The 21,182-nt window shown below is 43.2% G+C and overlaps 1 protein-coding gene and 1 long non-coding RNA gene across 2 annotated transcripts in view; one reads left to right on the top strand and one right to left on the bottom strand.

Moving 5' to 3' along the window:
- Positions 1 to 21,182, bottom strand: part of LOC110590845 — a 194,990-nt gene that overhangs the window by 62,716 nt on the left and 111,092 nt on the right. The gene's annotated exons all lie outside the window — the stretch shown is intronic.
- Positions 14,799 to 21,182, top strand: part of NWD2 (NACHT and WD repeat domain containing 2) — a 182,600-nt gene continuing 176,216 nt past the window's right edge. Inside the window, exon 1 of the mRNA XM_021701675.1 lies at positions 14,799 to 14,949. Coding sequence (XP_021557350.1) covers positions 14,799 to 14,949 — 151 coding nt within the window. The remainder of the gene's footprint in view (positions 14,950 to 21,182) is intronic.

Below are 21,182 nucleotides of genomic sequence, written 5' to 3'. Positions count from 1 at the left end.
TCTTTTTACTTTCCTAATAATGTGTTTGCAAGACAAAGGTTTTTAATTTTTATAAAGTCCAATTTTTTTTATCACTTGTACTTTTTGCATTGTATCCATGGACCCACTGCCTAGGCCAAGGTCCCAGAGATTTATTCCTATGACTTCTTGTAAGAGCTCAATGGTACTAGCTCTTTTATTTCGATCTATGATCTATTTCAAGTACATTTCTATGCATGGTGTGAGGTCCAAATTCACTATTTCGTATGTTTATGTCCAGTTGTCTTGTTTGTACCATTTGTTGAAAGGATTCTCATTTCTACCACTGAATTATCTTGGCACCTTTGTTAAAAAGCAACTGACCCTAAACATAAGGGTTAACTTCTGATCTCCTAATTCTACTCTTCCCATTTTAGTCTACGTGTGTCGATCCTATGCTAGTACCACACTGTATTAGTTACTGCAGCTTTGTAATAGGTTTTAAAATCTGGTAGTGTAAGTCCTTCAACCTTATCATTCTTGTTTCAAAATTGATTTGGGTAGTCTAGATTTTTGCATTTCCATGAATTTTAGGATCAGTTTGTCAATCTCTGAAAAAACAGGGGGGAAAAAAACCCTGCTGGAATTTCAATGGGGATTGCATTAAGTCTGCAGATCAATCTGGAAAGTATTGCCATCTTAACAATATTGAGTCTTCTGATCCATGAACATAGGGTGTCTTTTCATTTACTTAGATCTTCAAGTTTTTCAACAACGTTTTATAGTATTCAGTGTATAAGTCTTGCACTTTTTTGGTAAGTTTATTTATTTATTTTTTTTGAGAGAGAGACAGGGCACAAGTGGGGAGGAGGGGCAGAGGGAAAGAGAGAGAATCTCAAGCAGCCTCCACGCTCAGTGCAGAGCCCGAAGGCAGGGCTCCATCTCAGCACCCTGAGATCATGACCTGAAATGAAGTCAAGAGTCAGACACTTAACTGACTGAGCCACCCAGGCGCCCTTGCTAAGTTTATTTTTAATAAGTTTTAATCTTTGGATGCTATTGTGAATGAAATTGTTTCTTTCATTTCTTTTTTTGTATTGTTCATTGCTAGTGTATAGAAATGCAATTGATTTTTGTATATTGAGCTTGTATCCTGCAAACTTGATGAATTTGTTAATTCTAGTATTTTTGTAGTGGATTCCTTGAGATTGACTACACAGAAGATCATGTTGTCTGCAAATAGAGATAGTTTCGCCTCTTTCTTTCCAATTTCATGACTTTTGTTTCTTTTTCTTGCCTAATTGCCATGTCTAGAACCTCCAGTATGATACTGAAGAAAAGAATCCCCGCAATTTTGACATTGGTTGTTATTGCAATGTAACCTTGCCTTTAATGCACATATTAGAAGAAAAAAATCAAGATAGATTCCATTTATTTTTTTTAAAGATTTTATTTATTTATTTATTTATTATTTGAGGGGGGAGAGAGAGAGCAGATGAGTGGGCAGAGGGCCAGAGACAGAGAATCCCAAGCAGACTCCTCTCGGAGCACAGAGCCTGATGTGTGGTTCAATCTCAAGACCCATGAGATCATGACCTGAGCCGAAACCAAGAGTCGGACACTTAACTGACTGAGCCACCCAGGCGCCCTTAGATAGATTCCATTTAGTTAGCAAAATCAGGAAAGACTTTTGAAAGAATGACCCAGAGAGCCTAAGTCTCAGAAGGATGGAAGTGAAGCCATTCAGTATGAAAAAATACAATATTGAGTTTTCTCCCTTGACTTAGAGTCAATCTGTACAGGAAGAGCAGAGAGAAGACAGGAAATACAAGTTAGGAACAGAATCTTTGTGAAAAGCCATACGGGAAAATTGAGAATGAAGATAGAAAGATCAATTGGGAGGTTCCTGCCAAAGCCTTGAGAGGAAATAGCAAGTGCCACAGCTAGTAAGTAGTTAGTGCTGCCTGTCCCCAGATCTCTTTTGTGCCCCCAGAGCTTCAACAGTACCTAGACTCCATCTCCTCAGGCTTCTAGAGCCTCCCAGCTCCAAACTTGACATTTACTAGTTACTGAGAATGAATCTGATGGTGAGCCTCGTTCCTGTCTCTATTTTTATATTGGACCCCAATATCAGAAACAGTATGGTTTTTTCCATTTTCAATTTGCAAGATTGCCTCTGACATTCTGTGATCTTTTCTGCTTTGCCAGAGGCCCAGGAATCAATGTGCTTTGCTTGTGTTTTTCACATGGCTCTAACTCATTCCTCATCTAGATTTTCTCATCTCAGCTAGACTGCCCATGAAGTAAAGCCCAACGTCCTCAGCTCCTACCTGTGGCCCTGCGACCTTTGTCCCCATGTACACAAAAACAAGACACAAAGGGCCAAAATTCCTCAAATGAAGTTTTGTTAATTGATTGGTTTGTTTGATTTTGTTTGTTTTTACTATACCCTAGGGATATACACAAGAAATAACAAACTGCCAAATTTTAAAAATCTGGCAGTTTTGCTGTCGTGATCTTCTTTTGAATCAGTAATTACGAGCCGAGTGGTTTCTCTTCTAACAATAATTACCATCACTGAGTCCTAGGCAATTACCATCACTGAGTCCTAGGCAATGTGCTAGGTCCTTTAGCCTGCTTACCGTTCACCACTGCAAAGTAGTTCACAGAGGACACTGAGACTGAGAGAGGATTTACTAACTTACAGCCACAACTAATAAGTGTTGGAGCCAGTGTTGGAACCCACATTTATCAATTTGTCTCCAAAATTCACATCCAGATCTTATAGCCTACTGTCTTTTTGAGTAGAGTTCATCAAACCCCTTTTAGATTTCTGTTCTTGTATTGTTATGATGCTCCTTTTCCCTGCAACCCTTTTTTCTAGAGTGTCAACCAATGTCTTTTCAGGAGTGTACTTGGCTTAGTAGGCTTATTTGTATTTAAGAACCCTCTAAACTGACTGATGGTCATTTCATTAGTCTTGCCCCACGCAGGCACCATCTTTTTTAGGGTCCCATGTTAGATTGAATTTCCTGAGAACAGGGTTGTCCTCAGAGCAAAGAAGGGCTTAACAAATGATGCATATATGAACAAATCAATGAAATGGATGAATTTATGAATGGACGAGTTTAAGAGCTCCTTCTTGCAATTGGCATTTGCACTGTTTTGAGGCAGTGTCACCCTTTAGCAGAAAGAGCGTAGAGCCCAGAATGGAAACTGAATCCCAGCTTCATCACGTACAAGCTCTGTGAAGATGGGTGCATTACTTCACCTTTCTAAGCCTCAGATTGCTCATTTGTAAAATGAGTAATAATCATAGGGCATATGGAAGGCCCTACGAGATAATGAAGGTAATGAATGCAACACAGAGTAAACGTTCAACATTGTTTCCCTTCCTTTCTCTTCCCTTTCCTGTAAGAGGAATGTTGCAACCCGAGTTTCCTTGTCTTGAGCTAGTTCTCTTTTGCCTGTGTGAGGTACGCTACCTAGCATCTAGAAATGGCATATATCAGTGTTTGAAACTCAGATTCTGGAGACAGACAGCCTGCATTAAAATCCAGGTCCCCACACACCCCACCTGTGTGATTTAGGCAAGTACCTTGACGTTACCTTGCCTCAGTCTCAGTCTGGAAAATGGGAATCATAATAGCTCCTTCTTCCCAGGGATGCCAGCTTAGAATTAAGTAATATCTATAATTCCCATAAAATCATATTATTGTTTGTTTTTCGTAGTAATAATAATAATACCACTACTTCAGGCACTTAAGTAAAAGATGCCTGCAATGCTCTTCTTGGAGGAAGGATTCTAACTGAATCTCTGCCTACTTCATTTGCTGCTTCTCTCCACCTCCTGGATGTTTACTACTCGATATCATAAGTGCTAATTGTCTATCTAAACTCTCTGGGTTGTTTGCTGCTGAAAATTGCCCCCAAGTACTTGCAATATCCTAAAGTAATTCTGTCTCAACTTTAGGATTTATTCATTTCTGTCCCATTTTGAGATATACAGAGTTCTACTCTTCCGAAATGAAGTGGTCCCTAGGTCCCTGAGTGAAAGACTATACTTTCAGGGATCATTTCTATAGTTTGTTCCTAGGTCCCTGAGTGGGGGGGGGTGTGTGTGCATGTGTGTGTGAATACCTCTCACCTCAGTCATATGTTTTCTGATTTCTTTGCTGTGAGCAGTCATTTCTTATTTCCAGATAGCAGCCCTTTCTCTTCTAATTCATTGTCTCTAATCTGCTGGGTTTTGCCAACCAGGAAAATCCACCTCATTTTAATTTTGTATATAGTTAAGTGTGAAGAGACCCTGACAGAGAGCCTCTGGGGATCTCCCATGAGTCAAGTGAGTGTCAGTGTGTTAACATTGTAACATATTGTCTGGCTGCTTAGAGAATTCTTTTTAGCTCCGTTTATTATTTTCCACTGTGGCCCAGGAGAGGTGAACTTTGCCAGAGGTGAGCCTTAGAGAGGTGGAGCAGGATTATTCTAATTTTCTTTTTTTTTTTTTTTTCTAAGATTTTATTTATTTATTTGACAGAGAGAGACACAGCGAGAGAGGGAACACAAGCAGGGGGAGTGGGAGAGGGAGAAGCAGGCTTCCCGCGGAGCAGGGAGCCTGATGCAGGGCTCGATCCCAGGACCCTGGGATCATGACCCTGAGCCGAAGGCAGACGCTTAACGACTGAGCCACCCAACTGCCCCAGGATTATTCTAATTTTCTTACTAGGAATGCAAAAAGCATTCAGTTCACCTCTTATCCATAGCATCCAAATTTCCTGGGCCATATAAGAGCAGAGGAAGTGTACTATATATTTGCTGGTTTGAGGTAGGTGAGCGTTTGACAATCTAACCTCTAAACCTCTTTCTAGCGTTTAGAGAATTCTACAGCCTAAGTCTAGATGCAGGGTTGACAGTATCTCTTCCTGGGTTCCTGGCCCCAGAAGCCAGAGTAAAGAACCGTACAGGGCAATAGTGATGGCAATGTCTAGTACCCAGTGGTATTGGAGCCATGGTTATATCCAGCAAATGGTACTGTGGTGGCAGGGGTGGAAACGCTCTTCTAGATGTCTGTTCCCGTGGCACCACGGGTATGGATACGCTCCCATTTTCCAAGCCTGGTTCTCTCTAGCCCTCCCACAATACTGTTACTATGCCATAATTTTCCAGTAAATTGCTTGTACGCTTAAGCCAATCAGTACCAGTTGTTCAGGTTTTTCTCAGCCAAGAACCCTGTGTACAACTTATGGGTGATTTCTTATTTTTCTATCTAAATCATATATAAAGCAAACACTTGATTTCAAACCATAGTTTAGCCATATATTGGGTTATGGTCAGTAAGTTTAACTGTTACAATTTTATTAACCCAATTATTAAGGGTAAGCGTCAAAGATCTATTTTAACTTCTACTTCCTATTTAGTTTTACTGGTCTGAGTACCTGAGAACCTAGCAAGTAGTGTTTAAATCATTTTTAAAAAGTCACTTTTCCCCCTATGTTTTCCTCTACAAGTTTTAGGTTTTTAGGTCTTATATTTAAGTCTTTAATCCATTTTGAGTTGGTTTTTGTGTATGGTATAGGATAAAGGACAAATTTCATTTTTGCATATGGATATCTAGTTTTTCTAACATTTTTTTTTAAGATTTTATTTATTTATTTGAGAGAGAGAGAATGAGAGAGAGCAAGCACATGAGAGGGGGGAGGGTCAGAGGGAGAAGCAGACTCCCTGCCGAGCAGGGAGCCCGATGCGGGACTCGATCCCGAGACTCCAGGATCATGACCTGAGCCGAAGGCAGTGGCTTAACCAACTGAGCCACCCAGGCACCCCAGGTTTTTCTAACATTTATTGAAAAGGGTATCCTTTCCCCTTTTTGTCTTCTCGGCACCCTTACTGAAGATCAGTTGACCATATATGCATGGATTTCTTCCTGGGTTCTTTATTCTGTTTTATTGGTCTGTATTTATGCCAGTACCATACTGTTTTGATTACTGTAGCTTTGCAACATAATTTGAAATCAGAAAGTGTGATACTTCCAACTTTCTTCTTCTTGTTCAAGATCACTTTGGCCACTTGAGGTCTTTTGTGGTCTATATCAATTTTAGGATTATTTTTTCTATTAGTCTTGGCGATGAGTTTTAAAACATAAGCAAAAAAAGCAAAAATAACTGACTGAGGTTACATCAAACTAAAGAGCTTCCATAAAGAAAAGGAAACCACCAATGAACCTATGGAATAGGAGGAAATATCTATAAAACATATATCTAATAAGGTGTTAATATCAAAATATAAAAGGAACTCAATACAACTTAAAAGCAAATAAATAAATAAATAAATGACCCAATTAAAACATGGGCAAAGGAACTGAGTAGACATTTCTCCAAAGAAGACATACAAATGGCCAACAGGTACATGAAAAGATGCTCAATATCACTAATCATCAAGGAAACACAAATCAAAACTATAATGAGATATCACCTCACACCTATTAGAAAAGTTATTATTAAAAAAAAAAACAAAAGATAACAAGTGTTGACAAGGAGGTAGAGAAAAAAGAATCCTTGTACGCTGTTGGTGGGAATGGATATTGGTACAGCTTTTATGGAAAACAATATGGAGGTTTCTCAAAAAATTAAAAATAGAACTATTATATGATCCAGCAATCCTCTTTCTGGATATATATCCAAGGAATTGAAATCAGGATCCCATGTTTATTACAACACTATTCACAATAGCCAAGATATGGAAACAACCTAAATGTTCATTAATGGATGAATGAAGAAAATGTTATACTTACACGTACTGGAATATTATATTCAGTCTTTAAAAAAAAGAAAGAAATCCTACCATTTGCAACATGGTTGGACCTGGAAGACATTGTGCTGAGTTAAATAAGGCAGATACCAAAAGACAAATGAAGCATGATCTCACTTATATATGGAATCTAAAATAGTCAAACACATAGAAAGAGAGAGTACAATGGTAGGTTTCCAGGGGCTAGGAGAAGGGAAAAGTGGAGGGTACAAAATTTCAGTTATGCAAGATAAGTAAGTTTTGGAGATCTAATATACAGCATAGTGCCCACAGCTAACAATACTGTATTGTATGCTTAAAATTTGCTAAGAGTGTAGATCTTAAGTGTTCTTACCACAAAATAACAATCATCATCATAAAGAGGGCAGGGAGAAACCTTGGGAGGTGATGGATATATCTATGCTCTTGATGGTGGTGATAGTTTCATGGTATATACTTAGCCCCAAACTCACTGAGTTGTACACATTAAATATACACAGCATTTTACGTGTCAATCATACTTTAGTAAAATGTTTTCAAAAATCACTTTTTTAATGAAAAGAAAGAATTATAGAAGTCTTTCTAAGGAAAGGTCAGTTTAGGGTAACAACTACGATGTCCTCACTCATAGGAAGTACATCAGAATTATTTTTTGATAGTGGAAGAGAAAGGAATCGAGATGATTTTCTGCTACTTCTGGGACAATCTTCCACAATTTGACATTAGCATTTGTGTTGAGGTATGGTAACTTCTTAAAAGAGTGGTAAGATCTATAGTCAAATACAAACTCAAAATGAACACAACTAGTTTGCTGTCCACTAACTCCTAAAAAGATTTCAAAAAAGAGTTGGACAGTTTTTCCATGACCTAAGGCCTGAGATGTGTGTTGACTATATCCCAACGTGAGTATTAGATGCCAAAGATATGTGTGCGGGGTGGGGGGGGGTGGGGAGTGGAAAATATTCATGATGCTGAGAGAGAACCAGAGATGAAATGTGGAAAAATAATAACGTCCTTTCTCCTAAGGACATTTCCAATTCTAAGTTCCAATTTTTCCTGAGATTCAATTCCATTTCTACCCTTGCATTCTGTATAAGATCCTATATTCTAAATAAAGAAAGAAAAATAAAATCCTATATTCTTAAAAGAAATTCCTTATTGGGCTGAATTATTTACCACTAAAAAATTTTGTCTAATATAGGGGCACCTGCATAGCTCAGTCAGTTAAGCATCCAACTCTTGGTTTCAGCTCATGTCATGATCTCAGGGTGGTGAGACTGAGCCCCACCTCAGGCTCTGGCACTCAGCCGGGTGTCTGCTTGAGATTCTCTCTCTCCCTCTCCTTCTGCCCCTCCCCCTACACACATGTGCGTGTGCATTTGCATGTGCTCTCTCTAAATAAATAAGATCTTAAAAAAAAAAATCTGTCTAATGTAGAATTACGTCTGTATTTAGTGTCTTTTATTTATTTTTTTTTAAAGATTTTATTTATTTTTGAGAGAGAGAGCACAAACAGGGGAAGCAACAGGCAGAGGGAGAGGGAGAAGCAGGCTCCCTGGGGCTCGATCCCAGGACCCTGGGATCATGACCTGAGCCGAAGGCAGACGCTTAACCATCTGAGCCACCCAGGCGCCCCTGTATTTAGAGTCTTTTAGAAATGTTATACACAATTATATTTTTAAAATAAAAATATATATTATAAATATAAACAAAAAGGTAAACATATTTCTACACTATCATTTATTTTGAGAAGAAGAAAATAAGTCCCCTAAGTTTTAAATTTGCTCCAAAGGCTCCAAATGATAGCAGAATAATCTTTCCATTCTTTCCAAGAAGTGGCAGGAACTCAGAATTTAAAAGCTGTGTTTGAATCATTTGATTTGTAAATGTTTCTCAAAACCTCAAAGCAAACATAAATAGCTGCCTATTCTTTACCCTGAACTAAATGTAAATAACCTGTCAACTTCTGCCTGTTGTTTTCTAAATCTAGACAATAGGATCATTTACATTATGTATTGATAAGTGACCTAAGAAGACGTCTGGTGCAACTCTGTAACTAGTTCAGGCTAAAGGGCTGTGATGCGGCCATTATTTTGTGAAGTAAATTCTACTAAATAACAAATATAAAGTAGAACCACAAGAGTGGAGAGGAAACAGGAAAAGGCAAACCACTGTATTTTTTTTTTAAGAAAATAGAATCCATAAAATTATGTTTAGCGAGACTGTGATAGAATAATTATTTTCAATTTTTACAGGGAAAATATCCAGGAAAAAACATTTTGTCCCATTAAAGTCTTTTTGTGAATAAAAGTAAAATCAGCACACATTCAAGCTTAGTACTATTCAAATATAAGCATGTAAACAATGAGATGATTGGCTTAGACAATATATTTAAGATATTTGGGCCATGTCAGTATGGAATACTATAAAGAGCCTATTTCTCTTAGTTTATTCATGTGGATTTAGTGTTGCTTGGTAAAAAGACCCCATCTAATATAACAGGGAGAGAAATCTGGTTCACATTCCAGCTTTGCCATTTACTAACTATCTGAATTTGGACAAATTATTTAAACTCCCTGAGCCTCTTGTTACTCGTCTACAAAACTGAGCTGTTAATGAAATTAAAGGGTATGGAACTTAGCTTTCACTCAATAAAAAATATAGAAAACAATATAAATAGGCAATGTAACTAACATTGCAATCCAAGTAGAATGTTTTATACCCTCAATTGTTTGGCTCATCTAACAACCAGTGTAAATTTTATAGAGAGGTGCAAACGATGCCCATCAATTTGGCCAAATTGATCCAAGATTGGGATCTTGTTATACATTGGTTGCCATGTGATACATTGTAATTAAATCCATGGTTTGGTGTTCAGAGATTTAGTTTTAATACTGGCTCTGCCATTCACCAACTGAATGAACTTGGACATGCCACTAAAATCTCTTGATCTGCTTTTTCATATTTAAAAAAAAAAGTGGGCAGGGGGAGTTTAATTAATGCAGAACCTACCTCTCAGGGTTAGAATCAAAATGAGTTAATATGTATGAAAGAGGTTTGTAAAAAGCAATTCTCCAAACAAGTATCAGATGATAGAACAAGAGAGAAGAGGATGTTTAAAGGTACTGTATTTAAGATTAACATCATGATGAGGAAAATATTTGACAATCATAAAATGAAAATAAAACATTTGACTTAGAAATATGAATTAATCTACAAAATTTTATTAAGCAAGTTACCTTACTTTCTTCTACTTTGTGTGGTATGCATAGTGCTTGCAAAACAATGTGTTTAGAAGGTTGTAAGAGGCAGACTGATCAAAAAATATATTAAACAGATTTGGAAGGGGGTGGATATAAAGTTAGAATTTCTGAGTCATGAAAACATCAGATAGCAATTTCAGAAAGGTGTAACTTTATTTAAAACCAAGCTGCTGTGAATTCTATCATGCTGCAGACTCCTCTGAATCAACAGTCTCTGTTGGCAAATTGTTAGGCTGACAAATTCTCACACACACCCAAAATTTCCATTTTGTAAACAAGTTAAGTGGGTTCCTGATGGCCCAAAAGCAGAGTCCTCATCTGAGTGGACCTGTATCATCCATTCCTCACATTAGCCAAACAGAATCAAACACTGATCACCCAAATCCGAGAGCCACCTTGAACATTGGTGTAATATTAAATTTGATATTCTTATCAAGTCTGGGAAACACGAAAACACATCATTGGCTTCATTGGCTAGATTTCCTGAGACAGTTAGAATAGTATGGTGTGATAATTTGGTCATCTTTATAGCACCAGGGGCTCTATTTCCACTTATATCCACATGGACAAAGACAGAACACTGGTCCAGAAGAAGCCAGGATATTTGATGTATAGAAAAGTGAACATACATGTAGCCAAATATAGGTTGAGTGATGGATCTTCCTTCTGCTGGGTCAGTGTCAGTCACAGGGGTTCTGGCTGTGTGCTTTATGATCACCAGCCCTGTCATCTAAGCAGGATGAAATGGCCAAGAGATACAGCCATGCAGATGAGTGAAAAATCACCACCATTGCAGGGAAGGGAAGTAGGTGAGGTATATTTGCATAACATGGACTTTGGACAGGACAACCTGCACATACATCACAAAAGGTGATGTTTGCACCCCAGAAAAGGTATACAAGGGACAGCAGTATCCAAAAAGGGACATCAAGTGGAGATATTAGAGGTGTTGGGCCCTGGCTCCAGAAATCGTGGGATTAAAAGAACTTAACACAGTGTCTAGTTTACAGGCACTCAGTATATCAATATACTAGATTAAGTTTCCTTCCTCCTGTTTTATAAAACTACTTGGTGGGGGGGGGCATTATCATATATCAAGGGGAGTTGGATCCCAGGACCACACTGTTCTTCCTAGCAGTATGAGTACAAAGAACCTAGCAGTGATTGCACCTTTGAACAGCCCTGTTTTTATCAAGGGCTGGGACCATCATTTCATAAAGATCAGACGCCTTTCTGTAGTCTTCTATCCTGCTAATTGGGGTGAGTGGAAGGATAGAGAAAGAAATACCTGCCCTTGATCACAAGCTTGGTTCCAAGTCCATTTTCATGTACTTTTATCTTCCAATTTCTAAATGCTTTAAACTTTCCAGCCAACTGTGAGGATATGGGTTTACCTGTGGTCTTATGAGGAAACAACAGAACCCAGAGAAAACAAGGAATCTGGAAGTCTTTGTCATCCAATCAACATCCTGTAAATTGGAAGAGTCTAGTCCTGTGTGATCTTGCAGACCATAGACCTTCTCTCCCATAAGGAAAGCAGAAGTGATAACCAGCCTTCCACACCTGTGAACACAGGCCTGCGCATCTATTTTCCAGGTTACTAAAGATGCCAACCAGGGCCAGACCCAGGCAAAATTAGAAAACAGAAGAGGTTTGTTGCCAAGAGGGCTGAGATAGGAGCCACAGTCCCCAATCCAGCGTTAGGATTAGGATCCCCAATCCAGCGTTAGTTATATGACCTTGAACAAGCCCTTTCTCTTTTTTGAGCCTTGGCTTGCTCACGTGTAAGATGGGAGTAATAATAACATGTTCAATATTTGATGAAAAGGAGAAAATGTAAAGTGTTTTAAACAGATATATAAAAACAAAACCGTCTCCAAGCTTGAAGTCAGGGCCTGGTTTCCACATTCAACCAGCTTCTCCCTTCCTCCCTCCAGTTTCTTTCTCTCTCTCTCTCTCTCTCTCTCCACTGGTATAGCCAACATGGCCTCAGGGCGGGAACTAAATCTAGTTAATTCCTAATAAAGTGTTAGTGCCGTGGTTGACACTCCCCTTATGCCACTTTCATGCTAATGAATGAATCTCTGGTTTTAGAATATCAGATGTTAGCAAGAGACAGAACGCTTTGAAGAAGGTAGGAGAAGGGTGTGTGTGTGTGTGTGTGTGTGTGTGTGTGTGTGTGCGCGCGCGCACATGTGAAGAAGGGAGGCGGCTGATCAGGTGCCTTTACGTAGAAACCTCCCTGATAACCCAAAGACAGCATTTGGCTCTACGTATGCAAAGCTGGCTGTGCAGGGAGCCCTTTAAAACACCGCCCCACAGAAAATGTGAAATTCTTTCTCCTCTGCATCCTTGGTCTGCAGTGACACTGGCAGATGCTAAACTTCGGCCTGTCTAGAACAGTTAATTAGGTTATAGAGGCTGCCAAAAATCCCAAAGTCATCCTAAGAAAGTGCAACACTTTGAGATGTGAAGCAAAGGTCAGGAGACACAAACACCAATCTGATTTTTAAGAAAGAAACTACCAAATAAGTGGAGGGGCGGGGGGGGAGGAAGAAAGGAAGGAAGCAGGTCGCTGACAATCTGGCAACTTCTTATCAGTTTCCTATAAACGTTGAGATTAGGCATAAAGTGGTCCTGGCTCTTTTCTCCAGTAATAAATACTATACACTTATAAAGGCTGAAACTGTAAGAGATACTGTATATTCATAACCTGTTCCAGAACTCTCAAGTCCATACCTCCTGGGACATCAGGAAATCTTTCAGAGACCTCCTTCCTGCTGGAGAATGTTCCCACCTGGGAGTAATAAGGCTGGAAAGGGGAAGGAGAGAATTTGCTAAATGGAATCAGTTGAACGAACGCCTGGGCATGTTCAAGGCTCCTTTATTGGTTGCATCAAATTATGACAGAGGAAGAACTGCTGACTGCCCCCTGGTTCTCAGTAGTGGAGAGGCAGCCTTAAAAACCTAGAGACCCAGTTCTTCCAAAAGGTTACCCCAGAAAGCATGTGCTGGGAATGGGGTGGGGTCAGAAAATAAACAGCAGTGCGTGGGACTTCACTGCCACCAGCAGGACCCAGGAGAAGTGCAGGCCAGGAGGAGGTCAGGAGCCGCCTACAGCAGAAGCCCCAGGTGGGAAGATAAAACTTGCACCTGAGCTGCTTTCATCCTGTGCCTAACCAGCCCCTTTTCAATCTCAAAGATTTGGAAAAAACTGTTCCTCCTCTCTCGAAGACAGGAGTTCCTGCCCCAAAGCTCAAACTCCAATTAAGGATCCAAACACACCCTCCTCCCTTCCCCCCACCCCGCAGTACAATCACACTTTTATTCTACGAGGTCCTCCTTTCTCCCCTGGAATTTGCAGTATTTCAGCAGGTGCAGCGAGGGTGGAACGGAGGTGGCAATTTTAGGCCTGGGTCCCTCCGCATCTCGCGTCACCCCGGCGGTAGACCAGACCCCTAGCGCTCCCACCCCAACTCCACTCGCGTCCACTCTGGCCCCGTCGGATCAGCGTCAGGTGGAGCCGACTCAACGCTATGAACCGACTTGGAAAAGCGGCCACCGGCCAACTCTGATCTCTCGCACCCCGCTTCAATCCGTGGCCACCTGCACTTTGCGGGAACTTGCGCAGAGCGGCGCTCCCCAGAGCCCCCAAGGGCCTGCCGGGCCCAGGCGCGCACCGGGCGGCGCGGGGCTGCTGGAGCCGCCGAGCTGGTGGAGTGGCCCGGGAATGCTCCAGGGCGGGGGCAGGAAGGACCCCTCCGGAGCCTAGAGACCTCGGGAAGGCTTCCCGCGGAGATCCGCTCTTGGAAAGGTTCCGCGACCACGCGGCGAGGAACACGTGAGCGACGCGCCTTCGCTATAAAAACCCCCGCTCTACTGAGCGTGAGGCTAACGGAGCGACAGGACTCAGCCACCTGCGCCGCCACAGGCCGGGCCACGGCGACGCTCCCTCCAGGACGCTCAAGGTCCCGAGTTTTGATGCTTCGGGCCCTCGGGGGCCGGGCTTAGCGCGTGCGTCTAACTTTGAGGCCGGAATTGCCCGCACGTAGGCAGAGAGGCGCCGACGCGGGTAGGCGTGCATTCCCGAAAATGCTCAAAGATTGTTTGACCTTTAGGAGAGTTGGAGGAGTCGGAGGGATCGCGGGATAGTTTCTTTCTTGTTCTCCACCAGAGAGACAGCCACGAGCGCTCGGGATCGTCCCGAAGAGGCCCGGAAGCCCATGGGCAGCCCGAGGCCCCCGCGCCCCGCCCCCGCCGCCCTTTAAGCAGAGGGTGAGTCCTGCGCCCCGCGGGCGGAGGTTCCCATAAAGTCGGGACGCCCATCGCAGAGAAAGTTTGGTCTGCTCTCTGCCGCTCGGTCCCCGCCGCCTGGGCGACCCCTCTCCCCGCGGCAGGCGCGGGCGGGGAGATGGCTGCGGGCTGGGCGGCCGGCGCGGGCGCCTCCCGGCGCAAAGGGGCGCCGCGCGCGTAGCCGCCGCCACGCTGCCCTCCAGCCGGCTGCTGTGCTGAGCCCCGGCAGCCGGCGAAGGCGGACGCCCAGAGGGCCAGGAGGCGGCGGCGTCAGCGGCCCGAGCGTCCGTATGGCCGCTCCTCGCCGGCCGGTACTGTGCGCCACCGAGCTCGCCGGCGGCGCCTCGGGCTCGGGGCGGCTCTGAGCCGCGCCGCCTGCGGGGATCGACCTAGCTGTTCCGCGGAGCCGCGGGCAGGAACCGAGGACCAGGAGGCGGCGGAGGCGGCGGCGGCGGAGGCGGCGGCGGCGGCAGCGGCTCTTCCTCCCAGAGGGCGATGTGGCCGGCAGGTGCGGGCACCAGGCTGCCCTGTCCCCGGGACTCCGCGCTCCGGCGGGCGGCTTTCTCTGGGAACCTCACCGCCCTGCCTTCTCACCTCTTGCCCGCCGGCCGAAGCGTCCGGGTCTTCATCAGCGCCAACCCCGAAGGTAAGTCCCTCGCTCAGATCTGTCAGTCAGTACTGTCCGTCCGCGCGCCGGGAGCCCGACAGTGTCCGCGGCACAGCCGGGGGCGCCGTGCGCGCCCGGCTCTCCCTTCCTCCTGCCCCGAGCGCGTGGGAATTTCATTTGAATCACTGGTATTCTCCCCTTGCTCAGCCCCTCTGCCCGCTGACTTCCCCTAGGACACCCAGGCTCGCGCCCCCCGCCCAGGTTACTCTTTCAGGTCGAGCTAAGAAACGTCCGAGGCAGTAGCAGACGCTTCTGGAAGCTCCATCCTGCCACTACCGCCACCCTTTCTTTGAGCGCGTTCCTTCTCCGGGGTTACCGTAAACAAACGCAAGTAGTAGTTACCCCTCGCTCCCGGCTCCGCTTCAGGCTCCTGAATGAGGGCTCCCTCCTTTGCTACTTGTTCCCGCCCGGGCGAAGTGAGGCTGGGGTTCCCTGAGACTCGCCGCTTGCGAGCGCGATGGTGCCTTTTGCTTTGGAGCGCAAAGGAATCCTTTGTAAACCGAAGGCCCGCGGGGGTTGGGAGGAAACACGCGGTGAGGCCTCGGGATGGATGGGCGCTCGCTCTGTCGGGCGCTGGCTTTTTGGTAGAGCGCTCGGGATGAGCTCATCTCCACATTTGGACCCCGGGCTTGATTTCCCGGCCTACTCAGTCGTGTACCTGCTCAGGGCTGGGTACCTGGGAGGCGCAAAACGCAAACTTGTTGATTTATTGCATTCACAAATCACAGCGGCTGGGCGCTGGGGGGGTCGTTTTTCTCTCTCTCTTTTTTTTTTTTTTTTTTTGCTCAACACTGCTTTTGAGTTCTAGGACTGAATGTTAGCTTTCGTTACTAGTAAGGGAAAGTAGGATGTATTTGACTTAAGCTGGATAAAACTGCAGGAATTGCTCTTTTCTAGAAAAAGTAACTGTTTGGTCATAAGATAAATTTGTAGGAGACTTTTTTATGCGCTGTAACAAGCCTTGAGTCTGACAAAAAAAGTAAAAGGAAAAGTTAATCATTGGAGAGAGTCCTTTGAAAACCCAAGACTGGTTGCTTATGAAAAAGCACTTAGGACTAACAAAAATAACTTTGTAAAATAGTTGTAAAAAAAAAAAAAAAGCAGAAACGTCAGGTAAAGTTTACATTATGACAAGGGGATTAAGGAAAAAAAATAGGTAACTCACAGTCATTAGTAATAGAGGGAATGTATACTTTTGAGATGGGGCACGACTGACCTATAAAGTTTACAGCTCACTTTCACAGAATTTACTACTTTAAGGAGGCATTTAGGAAAGTATTGTGCACGCTTTTAAAATCCTTTTAAAAATCTCAGGTATGTCTTCCAGGATTTTAACTTAAATCTGAATAAAGAAAATCGTGGAAATATGCAGCCTATTTAAAGGTTAGGAAAACTCTGCAACTTAAGTGTTCACTGTTCTTTTTTTTTTTAATGTTGCTGAAACATTTTTTTAAGTGGTTGAGAGAATTGTGTTAGAAAATGTTTAGTCTTAAAATTTTCAATTCTAAGCTTAAAAGAAATCTCATGAGAAGTGTTTAAGTCTGCTGATGTAGAGCTAAATGACTGTTTTTCTTTAAACATGTTGCTTCTAAAGTACTGTGAAAATTTTGTTAATATAATCAGTAGTTAGTTCCTTTAAATTTGTGTTTCCTTTAAATAAAAACGAATGATCGTGAGTTTGTTAAGTCAGCTTAATATTGAATTCATATTTAAGATTAATGTCATTTTTCTTAAGCTTGTACATGCGATTCTTCAAATTTTCTAGTTTCTGAAAAGCTTTACCATGTATTACTCTTCGGAAAGCAAACGGGAGGAGGGAGCCGTGACCCTTTCGTGTCTCCTAGTCACTGTTTGAGCCGTAGAGCTTGCACATTGATCTGAAAGGGCCAGAAATGTGCTACCTCAGAAGTTGTAATAGGGGGCAGCATCTCAAATTTTATCCACATTGGAGAGCCGAGGGTATACTGAATAGAAAAGACAGAGATGGGTATTTTTCTGGACTTGTGCATGAAACCTTGAAGCCTCGGTAAATGCTCTATCAGGGGCAGCATTTGTCCACGAAGTCTTTATGGATGCAGTTCAGGAAGCAAATGGTTGTGTTTCGGTTCAATCCAATCTTAGATTCTTGGCCAATACTCAAGAGGCTCTTCACTGTCCAATTAAGACGAACATTATCTCATGCTTTTCTTTACAAGTGGAAATCAATTGATGCTCTAAATAAAAGCTTTGTGTTGAACTCAGAGCAATATGTTTAAGAATCCAGCAAGGGTCTCCCTTAGATTATTAATAGGTCTTGGCTTTAAAAAGCTTGTGTGGACTTTACCCATCAGTAATAAAGGTAACCTATGTCTTTCAAATGGAAAAATTACTTTCCCATATGTTAGCCCATTCAGTATTTTAATTTTGATTTCCATTGTCCAAACCTGTGAGGATGCTGGGCCAGGGGCTGTTCTGTGGTACAGATAAGGAAACTAAGGCTGCGCCCGGTTAAGCTCCTTGTCCTCACTCCTATGCCAGAATGAAACAAGGTAGGAGCCTTCAGGGGACTCAGAACCTCTCGCCTGATACTCTGGCCCAGCCTAGGTTCAGGCCAGATTTCTGTAAAGTATCTTATCCCCACTGGACAAGACAAGTCAGCTGGATCTAGTGGATGAGAGTTCTCCTTATTCTTGAATCCGGACAGCCAGAGCTGAGTAGCAGGAGGGGAACATGGCTGGCTGCCCTGACCCACTTTACCTGCATCAAAAGGTGGTATTAAGGGCATTCAAGGAAATTTCAGAATGTTCTGGACTCTAATGGACTTGTTCCTATCCGTAAGTATGTCTGCATCTGACCAGTCCCCACCACATAAAAGACCCTGAAGAAATATCCCATGTGGAGGAGGGAATAGCATTGTGCCAGATTCTCTGACACAGATAGGCCTTGGACTTCATCCAGTCCCATCTTCCACCCAACGTAGAAATTCCATCTGTGGCATCTGTATTAATCCTTGGAAGTCTTGTAGTCACTTAGCCACTGTCTCTCTGCCAGAATGGCACTTACACCTCCTTGGAACAGTGATTCTAAAACACATATAAAATCTTCCACTGTGATTAGTCTGAATTGTGCATGAATATGCAGAAGAGAGGAGCCAGCACAATTCTCTCCCTATGTTGAAATTCACAGAGGCCTAATAGGTAATCTCTTTGCCTCAATTCTTAACCGGTTTAGAACAAAGTCGGTCTTAACTTGGGCTGCTGCAACAAAATACCATAGACCAAGTAGCTTCAGCAACACACCTGTATTTCTCACAGTTCTGGAGGCTGGAAAGTCCAAGGTCAAGGTGCTGGCAGGTTTGGTTCCTGGTAAGGGACCTCTTTCTGGTTTTCAGGTGACCATCTTCTTACAATGTCCTCACATGGCAGAGAACAGAAGCTCTGGTCTTTTTTCTTTAAAAGGGATGCTAATCCCATATTGGAAGCCCCACCCTAAAGACCTCCTCTAAACCTCATCAAACCTAATTACCTTCCACAGGACCCACCTCTAAATACCATCACATTAGCTGTTAGGGCTTCAACGTATGAGTGGAGGAGGGGCAGAAACATTAAGTCCATAACATTCTGCTCTTGCCCACCCCCAACAAATTCATGTCCTTATTGCATGCCGATTATATTCATTTCATCCCAACAACTCCAAAATTCTTGACCAGCATCAACTCTAAAGTCTATAGTCCAAAGTCTCATCTAAATACAATCTAAATTAGATATGGGTGAAACTCCAGATATGATTTATCCTAAGGCAGAATTACTTTCCTGCTGTGAACCTGCGAAACCAGGAAAGTTGTGTGCTTCCAAAATGGAATGGTGGGGCAGGCAGAGGATTAGCATTCTCATTCGAAAGAAAGATTAAGGATGCCAAGTAAGTTGGGGAGCCTGGGTGGCTCAGTCAGTTAAGGGTCTTCCTTTGGCTCAGGTCATGATACCAGGGTTCTGGGATCAGCCTGGCATCTGGGTCCCTGTTCAGTGGGGAACCCACTTCTCCCTCTGCCTCTCCCCCTGCTTGTGCTCTCTCATTCTAATAAATAAATAAAATCTTAAATAAAAAAAAAAAGATTAAGGGTCCCAAGTAAGTTTAAAACCCAGCAAGGCAAATACCATTAGGTCTTAAGGCTCTTGGAATAATCGTCTTGGGTTTGAAGCTCTGCCTTCCACACCCCCTGGGGTGGCAGCTCCACTTCTGTAACTGGGGGGAAGGAGTTGCCCACCAAGACTCCAGGAGGCCCTGTCCCCAAGGCTTCAGAGCCACACCATCTGCCCTGTTGAAACCTAGGAGATACCTTCCCCCAGTTTGAAACCAAGGAGGCAGCCCTGATGATCTCCGAATCTCCTCTGGAGTCATTCTTCCTTTGTCTTTAAGAATCACACACGTGCACAGCTGAATGGCTGAACACTCTAGTCCTGCAGAATCTAAGAAGTCTGTCAGCCGTCCTTCCTTTGAGCGGTTCTCTGTCTTCCTCCGTTCAGCCGACCTTGTTTCTGCTGGGGTGGTCCATGGTTTACACCCAAACTATTTTCCTTATCAAATGGTTGTTCGACCACACCCTTGGTGTTCTTTTCAAACAAGCTTTGCCATTTTTTGTAATAGGGTAAGTTGAGAATTTTCCAGATCTTTAAGTTCTGGTTCCTTTTTGCTTAATTCCTTTCTCAATTCCTCCCCCTACCCCCCACCCCCACAATTTACTATAAGCGCTCAGGAGGAAGCAGGCCACCCCTTCATCCAGTTTCATGGCTTACAAGTGCTATCTTGCACAAAACCCTAGAGCACAGTCCAGCTACGTCGTTTACTACTTTACAACCCTCCCCTTTGGTCTGTTGTGCAATAACACGTTCCTCGTTTGTCTTAGGGGTCACCGCAGTGGCCATATTCTGTTCACAATTTCTCTATTCTCTTAAGAAGATGGAAGCTTTCTCCACAGCTCTCCACTTTTCTTTCTGAGCCCTCCCCAGAATTGCCAATAACCATGTCTTCGTGGCGATCTTGGCATTTTCTAGCACCCACCTCCAGACTCTCCCCGTCACCCAGTTCCAAAGCCGTTTCCACGTGTTTAGATATTTGTTACAGCAGCACCCACTTCTTGGTACTGAAATCTGTCTTCATTTCCTAGAGTTGCCATAACGTTTACCACAAACTGGGCTTTAAAAAATGGAAATTTATGGTCTCATGATTCTGTAGGCTAGAAGTCCAAAAACAAGGTGTCAACAGGGTCATGCTCCCACTGAAGGCTCTCAGAAAGAATCCTATCTGGTCTCTTCCTGGCTTCGGGTGGCTCCTGGCTGTCCTTGGTGTACCTTGGCTTGTAGCTTTGTCACTCCAGCCTCTTCCTCTGTGGTCACAGGGAGGAAGGTCATGTCCTCATGTGGTAGACATCCCATCATGGGGACCCCGCCCTCTTGACCTCATCCATACCTAATTACCTCCCAAAGGTCTTGCCCCACAATACCAGCACTTTTGGGGTGGGGCTTCAACGTGAGTCCATACTGCCCAGTCCATAACAGGTAAAGTCTAAAGTAGAAAGAAGACCAAAATATTGCCTTTATTACTGCTAAAAACTGATGCAGGCCCAGAATCCTTTATCTTTTGGGCCAGATAGGATTTTGGAATTCCAGATTTTTTTAGATTTTAGGAGAAAATGGTGCATCTCCTGTTGATTATGTAGGGTCTGGGGTAATACCCCATCATCAAATATGAATATGTCTATGAGGAAATGACTTCCCTCTACATCCGTGTTCTACTTTCTGCAGTGCTGGAAGGGTTTTATCTGCATTGTCCTATATGGTAGCACTAGCTAAATATGGCTCTTGAGCTTTTAAAATGTGGCTGGTATGACTAAGAATCTGCATTTTTAGTAGAGTAACTAATTTAAATAGGCACATGCAGCTACTGGGTACTACGTGCAACACAAAGCTCTGAGTGGAGAAATCAGGACTGTAAGTGGCTTCGGGTCTGTTAAAGTCAGGTTTTGTTGCCAGATAAATTGGGAAAATTTTTTGTTTTCAACACTTTAGGGATTTTGGAAGTGCAGGTAAGGACTGTGGACCTTTGGGGGGGAATATGGCCTTTAACTTTAGGCAAGTAGGGTTTTTCCAGTACTGAACCTCAGGATTGTGTAAACTTACCCCCTCCTTCCCCAGTCACTGTCAGCAACGGACAGGTCATAAACCTGCCCCTTCCCC

This window comes from Neomonachus schauinslandi, chromosome 2 (assembly GCF_002201575.2).
Source record: "Neomonachus schauinslandi chromosome 2, ASM220157v2, whole genome shotgun sequence".
Classification (NCBI taxonomy): Eukaryota; Metazoa; Chordata; class Mammalia; order Carnivora; family Phocidae; genus Neomonachus; species Neomonachus schauinslandi.
Note: the sequence above shows the minus strand (reverse complement) of the source record. Positions and strands in the feature narration are given on the sequence as shown.